This window comes from Sturnus vulgaris, chromosome 3, assembly GCF_052056855.1.
Source record: "Sturnus vulgaris isolate bStuVul1 chromosome 3, bStuVul1.hap1, whole genome shotgun sequence".
NCBI classification, from domain to species: Eukaryota; Metazoa; Chordata; class Aves; order Passeriformes; family Sturnidae; genus Sturnus; species Sturnus vulgaris.
In genome coordinates this window covers 112480628-112488598 of record NC_142245.1, presented here as the reverse complement: position 1 = coordinate 112488598, position 7971 = coordinate 112480628, and the positions used below count along the sequence as shown (strand labels likewise).

Here is a 7971-nt window from a genome sequence, read left to right as displayed (position 1 = left end):
CAGCTCCAAAATCCTCTTGCAAGAGTCACGTTTGGGCTGAGCCACCACAGTACCTGGGGCTGGCAGGACACCCAGAGGTATCCATTCCTTTCCCCCTAAAAACAAAAGGCCAAGGGTGAGTTGGGGATGCCTGAGAGGTGCAAGAAGAGGCAGGATGGGAGAGCTGAATCCGAGGGATAGGACTGGGGGATGGAGGAGCACAGGACAGGAGCATGTTGGTGCCTCCCCAAACACTCACACAGCCTCCACCCTCTGGGACCATGGGTCAGAGATGTCATTTGTGGGATAGGATTGGGTTGGGTGACCTCTGAAGACCCCTCCCAGCCACCACACAGAGGTGGCATCACAAAGTGCACTAAGAAATGTTCTCCTCCACTTTTTGGGGCCAAGCAGAAGGAGCCAGCCTGGGAGGACATTGCTTTGGGAGGTATTTACCCTGCCCAGGGTCCCTTCCAGCCCTAACAACTCTGGGATTCTCTGTGCATGGCTTGACCTCAAGGACAGCAGGGACACAGCCTGATTTAATGTCTGGCAAGAGCAGGCTGTGATGTTTTTTTCACGGCCAGCAACATGGATTAAGCTTTTCTCTTTGCTGGCCAAAAGACCATCACTCAACATCACCTTCACGTGGCTCCCCAAATTTGACCCCACACATTTCTGAGGCCTCATTGCCTCAATCTGCACCTGAAACCAGGGCCCTTTTCAATGTCCCCACACTGTGGGAGCACCTTAAAAGGTGAATCAGCTCAAACTGTGAAAGAAAAGAGAGCCTTAAATGTGAACTAAAACCCACGCTCCAGGCACTGGCACTCGCTCCATAAATTGGCAGCATCATTTGTGCTCACCAAGGCACCAAAGGCAAAGCTCTTGACTTCGCTGGAATATGGAAGCAGGATTACAAAAATCATATCTGAGAGATGGCAAAAGCAGGATCAAGGCCAGCACAGTGACCTGAGCCCTGAGACACTCCATGAAAAGTGAGGGTAAGCACTCATCATGCCCTGAATATGTTTGTTAGAAAGTAATCCACAATTTGTAAAGATAACCACAGATCTTTGTTTTATTTATAAAAAAATGGAAGTAGAAAAATTTGGCTGAAAATACCAACAACAACGACAACAACAAAAATATAAAAAAATAGCACTTGCACGGGAAATGTTTCTGTTTTGAAAACTGTTGTCAATAGCGACAGCAATTTAAATCATCGAACAGTCATCATATAAAAACATATTTATTTAAATTAAATATTTTATGCAAACTCGTATCTACACTCATTCAAAATGCATAGAGTCACACAAAAGAGATGGAATGTATTAGCTTAAAAAACGGTGAACTTTTGGGGTTCTTTTTTTAAGTTTTCTTTGCAATTATTATTAATACATTTTGGGGACTGAAACCAGGAAATCATAACCACGTTACTAACTAATCATTACCAAGTGCCATACAGTAAACACTAAGATTAATCATGTCATATAACTGATTTAAAATAAAGCTTCATCTTTATGGAAAGGAAGAGAACTCGAGCAATACAAAATCCGAGGTGGAGGGGAGGGGGAAGGAATAATGGAAGGAATAAATCAATGTACAGCTTTATTACAAGCAATAAAACGCCAGAGTTAGGAGAGGCATTGGGCACTGTGGCTCCAAACACGGAGCCTTCCCCTTCGAAGGATGTTTGATAAAAAAAGTGTCTGCTGCATCATCACCTCTCGGCCAAAATGCTCATCCCAGGGGTGGATGCTGGCCAGATCCTGCCTCTCCAAGCCCTGATCTTACCCCACACTCCAGAACAGGCTCAGCACCCTCAGGGCTGGCTGTCCCTCTCCTGGCTGGTGTCCCATCCCCTCTGGGGTTTCCCGAGGGATGAAGCCCCCAATCCGTGCTCTGGGGCAGGGGATGGGGGTTTTAATCCCCATTGGAGTGGTCAGGCAGGTCCGGGTGGCTGCAGCAGCGCCGCCACCAGAACCCAAAACCAGCTCATGGACCTTCACCAAAACCTTCCCTTCTCCCATCCCTGCCTTTCCCCCTTCCAGCGGGGAATTCAGACCTGACGTTTGCGGGGTGCTGCCACGCTCCTGACTCCAAAGCAGAGCTGGGGATACCCCAAAATGAGGAGCAGCCTTCCTGTGCTCCCAGGAGCATCCCTGCTTTGGAAGAGGGACTTGGCCAAAGGGCTTTGGCGTCGGGAAGTTCCCCCTGGCCACGGTGGGAGCAGAGTACTCCAGGTTGGTGACCCAACAACCCAAATCCTTTCCCTACAGCACCGAGGAGACTCCAGGGAGACTCCCACTCCCTGTGGCTGGGGCTCGGTCACCCTGAGGGGCCGTGGGCGATGTCCCCAGGGAGCAACGCCTCGGAACAGTGTCGGGTCCTTCCTCCGCCGGTCCAGGCTGGGCTCCTAAGACACGCTGTAGTTGTTGTAGTAGGTGGCCGTGGCGTCGGCCAGGACGGAGGAGATGAGGCTGTTCTCGGAGCTGTGGGAGCCGCCGGATGCTGGGACGTGCCCGTTGGCCAAGGCCCCGCCGTGGTGGTCACCGTGGCCGGGGTTGTTGAGATATTGGTCAAACTCATTGCGGTCCATCTCCCCCAGCAGCTCCGCTTGGCTCAGCTGGTCCAAGGTGTCGAAGCCGTGGTGGTCGGGCGGCGGGGAGAGCTGGCCCAGGTGGGTATGGAGGCTGGGAGGGGGCAGGGAGGGGAAGGCGGGTGTGTAGTAGCTGGGAGGAGGAGGAGGAGGAGGAGGAAGGGCAGGGCAGCTGGAGGCCGGCGGGGGGATCATGCAGGTGGCCGGCTGTGGCATGGGGCTGAGCGGGTGGTGGCCGCAGGGCAAGGAGCCTCCCGCGTACTCCGGGGAGAAGGTGGCACCGGCGAGGTGCGAGCGGTGATGCTCCTCGGGGCAGGGCGACGAGAAGAAGCTCTGCTCGGGGTCTATGGCATCCAGGGGGGACATCTCCGGCGGGGTGGGCAGCCCGTAGGGATAGGTGTCCACGCTGGTGCTGCTGCCGCTGCCCGGAGCATCCCGGTATCCCCGCACAGCCGGCAGTCCCGGGCGGGGGGGGTACTCACCCGGGCCCTCTTTGTCCCCCCCAGCCCGGCTGCAGGTCCGCTTTTCCGGCACAGAGTTCTGGTCCCGGGTCAGGCTGCCCAGCAGAAAGCCGGGATCCACCCTCTTCCCGATGCGCTTGACCTGCTTCTTCCGACGGGGCCGGTACTTGTAGTTGGGATAATCTTGCATGTGCTTCACCCGCAGCCGCTCGGCCTCCTCCACGTAGGGACGCTTCTGAGACAGGCTCAGCGCCTTCCAGGACTTCCCTGAAATGCAAGACACGCTCCCTTAGCACCCGCAGCCTCCCAAGGGCGCCCGATATCCCACCTGGCAGAGGACACATCCCAAAAAAACCGGCGGGACAAGGCGACAGCGGGTGGGAGAAGAAGGGGGGAATTGGGGCTGCTATAGGGTCTCTGCTCTGATTCCCTTTATCTCAAGTCCCCACACAAGGTGGGTTTAGGGTTTGTAAATAAATCCAGGCAGATGAACTCTCCCAGCTCCATGGGCTGGGACAGAGAGCCCGGCTGTGGAGCAGGGACAGCCAAGGCTGTGCCTGGCTGAGCAGAGGGTCAGGACGTGGTGTCCTTTAAGGTGCCCCAGCCTGTGCCCTGCCAGGACTTGCACCAGGGCACAAGGAGACCTGGGCACCGTGACAGCTGGTCTGGATGGTGGAAGGTGTCCCTGCCCATGGCAGGGGGATGGATTAGGTGGTCTTTAAGCTCCCTTCCGACCCAAAAAATCCCATGACTCTGTAATTCTATGACCTCGCTCCTCCCTGTTTGAGATAAAATCTCCCCAAGACACAGGACAGAAAAGCAGCGTTGGGCAGGGGGGTTTAGTCCCACAGTGAGGCTGTCCCAGGCTGCTCCTCAGGGTGAGGGGGAGAAATGAAGGTACAGATCAAAGCCTTTGATGCCTTCCCATGGCCTGAGACAGCAGAAATAACACTAATAAGCTGAGATGCTGCATGGCAAAGCAGCAGGGAGAAAACCCAAACCACCAAAGAAAACACCACAGAACTGTCCAGGGAAACACAAACTTTGGATAAGAGGTTGGGCAGCAAAGCTGTGTTGCAATTCAAGCAGTTCTTTCTCAGGCTGTCTGGGCCGATAATTTTGGTTTGCCCTCTTGGTTTCACATCAAAATGGGGATTGGGAGAAAAGGAGAAATAGTGGATGGGGAGTGGGAAACAAAAGCGTGTTCAAAATGGGTTGTGATCTCCCAAAAGTAACAGCAGAAATACAAACACACACCCCAGCCATGTAATACAGGGACAAAGTGGGACAGCAAGGACAGGCCAGGAAAATTTGAGGGTCCCTCCTTGCACAGCAGGGCAGCACTCTCAGGGTTTGCAGCAAAGGGGTGGCAGGGTGCTTGTCCCCTGGGATGTAGGACACCACCAGGCTTTGCACCCTGAGTGGTGGCTGCACACCTGGAGTGTGGGACAGTTTTGGGGTGAGCACCCCGTGGGTGACAGGGTGGGTGCACGGTGCTGCTTCCGGGGTGCAGAACTCCATCAGGTTTTGCAGCTCCAGGGTGCTGCACCCGAGCTGGCTTTGCACCCCAGAAACAGCCAGGTAGGTGTAGGGGTGCCCTTCTGCAGTGTGCCAGTCCTGGGCAGGGTTGGCACCCCCAGGGATGGCCATGGCTCTGGCATTCCCAATCCGGGGCCCTGGAACTGGAAGATTTTCGCCCGGGATGACCGGGTGGGTGCATGGTGCCCACCTCGGAGCGCTGGATCCAGACGGGATTTGCACCCCAGGAACGGCCGGAGAGTGCCTGGATCCCCACCCCAAATGCACTGAATCCGGAGCGAGTTTTTTTTCACTCCAGGGAGCGCAGGTGAGTCCCTGGGGACCAAGCCTGGAGCGCTGGATCCGAGTGTGCATCCCAATCCCGGGTGGGTGCTTGGGTGCCTCCCCGAGCTGCTGGATCCGTGCAGGGCTTGGACTCCAGGGAATGCCCTGGTGGACTCGTGGGTACCGAATCCGGACACGGGATGTCCCTGGGCACTGAATCCCGACGGGATTTGCACCTGGATGGGTGGGTGGGTGCTCACCCCGGAGCACCGGATCCTGCAGGGTTTGCACCCCAGGGGATGCCCGGGTGGACTCGTGGGCACCGAATCCGGACAAGGGATCTCCCTGGGCACTGAATGCCGACAGGATTTGCACCCCAGGGGATACCCGGGTGGGTCCCCCACCTTTCCCCCGCTCCTCGCCCCCCAAACCCGCCCCCACCGCGCTCCTCACCGAGCATCTTGCTGAGCTCCGCGTTGTGCAGGTCGGGGTTTTGCACCGCCAGCCGCTTCCTCTCGTCCTTCGCCCACACCATGAAGGCGTTCATGGGCCGGCGGATGCGGCTCTCGGAGCCCTTCTCTCCCTGCGACGCTCGGGGGGGTGGCCCTGGGGACAGCCCCTCGCCCGTGTCCCCCTCCAGCCGCTCCGGCCAGGGGAATGTGCTGAGCAGCGCAGCCATGGCCCCCCCCCCGGCCACCCCCCGGCCCCGCCGCGCTGCCCTCGGGGTCCCCGCGCAGTCCCAGCCTCCTGCCCGGCCTCTCCCGTATTTATGAGCTCCTTGGAAAAAGCCTCCTCCAATGACACCGAAGGGACTCGCTGCTCCTCCTTGTTTGCAAACTCCTCAGCCCCGGCCGGGATGGTGCTGGGAGAAAACTTCTCCCCACCCTCTGCCCGGCACCCCCCCACCCGGGGAATCAGCACCCCCAGCACCCCCCTTTCTCCTTCCCGCTCCCCCCTCCCCCTCTTTTATTATTATTTTTCCTTATTTTGCCCACTGAAAGGGAGTCAGGAGAGAGCTGGAGATGTCCCGCCCCCAAACAGCTCCGCTGCCTCCCTGCACCTCAGAGACCTTCAAACTTTAAAGGCTGGGGGGTAACACAGAGAGGGGAGATAAAGGCACTGAAAACTTGGAAAGAAAAGGAAAATGGCACCAAAAGGAAGATCCCACTGAGGGGCAAAAGGCTCCTCCCCAGGCTTTGACAAGCTGCAGGAACCCTCCTTGCCAAGGGAAATCAAGGCACGGATCCCACAGGGAAACCTTTTCCCCACTTCTCCTGCTTTAGCCACCAGCCCGGGCTGTGCTTTGCCCACCCCATGTGGGTTTTCACCCCAAATCTCCAGGTCCCCGTGTATGAGATGGAAACTGAGACACAATGAACGTGCTGGCGAGTGCTTGTCCAACCTGGTCGGACTCCCAAAGGAGCTTTTAGGGGAAAATAAGGCAGGGATAGGGCTGGGCACAGCTCAAAGAGGTTGAAACATCCCCAGTCGGTCCCTGTTGCCCATCCCTGGACACTGGGAGACAAAGGATCTTTTCCTTGCTGCTGCTTTTTATGGAGTGCTGCCCTATCCCAAAAAGGATGGAAGTCCCAAAACCGCACAAATGTGCTCCCCACTAACCCCAGCTGGGTGTTCACAAGGGTGGGAAAGCCATCCAAGCAGCATTCCTCTCACTAGGACAAAGGATTTCCAGGAAGGTGATGGCACCGAAAATCCCCAGCTGGCTGCCCTTTTCCCGGCTCATCCCTGCAACCTGCCCGGGGGAATGGATTTGATGGCTGGATTCCTTTATGATTTTGACCGGCGGGCATGGGGCTGCAGCGGCTCCGTTTTTCTGGCCGTGGGTTTCCTCTCGGTGCTGCCAAAAAAGCAGCGGGACGGGGTGCGGGATGGGCGGGGGTTTCCTGGGGTTGGCCGAGGCTGCCCCATCTGAGCCCAAGGCAGGGGGGAAAACCCCGGCGCTGATCCCAGGATGGGAGCTGGGGCAGGTTTCCCACGTGCCTGGGTGTTCCTATTGACTCTTGTCAGATTAGGAGTGATGGAGAGAGCGCGTGGAAATGTGAGCCGGGCAGGATCCGCCTGGGCTTCCTGGTCTCTCCTTTCCCTCTGCTCTGCCTGTGGTTTCTTGTGGATTGCAGCGATTTTGGGGTCAGCAGAGCTGGAATCTGCCAACTTCGCTGGCAGCAGAAGCAGCAGCTGCCCTCCCCGAGCTTTTCCCCGGGACTGAACTAAAACCCTGCGGAAGCAACAACATTTTCCAAAGGAACTGATTAAATCTATTAAGCTATTTACAAGTGGGCTCCATCAGAGCTGCGTTATCTGGGAATACAACAGGAAGGCAACTTCTCTTAAATCTAAAAGGCGCAGGAGATTTCCTGGTCTCGGGACAGATTTATAAACCCTCTCCACACACACACACAAACACACACACGGAGGAGCTGCCTTTTATCTGGGGTTTGGAGCCGGGCACGCTCCTGGGGACAGCTTGTTCTGTCCCAGCAGCTCCACATCTCTCCCAAAGTCCCGTCTCACGCCTTGAAGTGCCGGGATGGGGCAGGGAGGGAGGATGCCAAACTCTCCACCCTGCCCTGCACAGCTCTTCCCCTGCAGGCTGGAACTGCTGCAGAGATTGGCAGCGAGGATTTGAGACGAAAACCTGAAACACCCTTAATTTTGTTTAGTTCCCTTTAGGAAAGGTGGAAGTGCCCTGAAAAAGAGGCTGCCAGGGGTTAAAAGGTTTTATTTTGAATAGGATTGTGCTTTGGGTATGGTGAATATGTTGCACTGCTCAGTGTTCCTTTTTAACCCTCAGGATGCTCAGGACCTCGATATCATGAATATAAAAGCGCCTCAGTCCCAGAGGCCAGGAATTTTTAGTGGTAGCAGCAGAATTTTCCTTCTTGGGAGAAGGAAAGAGATTGATTAATTCCACTTGATCCCTTTTACAGGACCGCTTCCACCTTGCCTTGTGTTTCCACATTTTGCAGGATGGGTGGAAAGGTTTGGGAAGAGGACAAAACCCTGAGCAAGGACAGGACCTGCACCCACCTCGTGCCTCTGAAGCCTGGAAGCTCTCAGAGCACCTCTCCGGGTGTTCCTGATCCTCATTATTCCCTCCACATCCTG

The 7971-nt window shown here is 56.1% G+C and overlaps 1 protein-coding gene across 1 annotated transcript; it reads right to left on the bottom strand.

Moving 5' to 3' along the window:
• Positions 1-1032: 1032 nt before the first annotated feature.
• SOX7 (SRY-box transcription factor 7) lies at positions 1033-5524 on the bottom strand. Its single transcript, XM_014886486.2, has 2 exons — positions 5299-5524; positions 1033-3309 (listed from the first exon to the last, which is right to left on the bottom strand). Exons 1-2 carry the CDS (start codon positions 5522-5524, stop codon positions 2399-2401), a joined length of 1137 nt encoding a protein of 378 aa, XP_014741972.1. The 3' UTR covers positions 1033-2398.
• Between the last annotated feature and the right edge of the window lie 2447 nt (positions 5525-7971).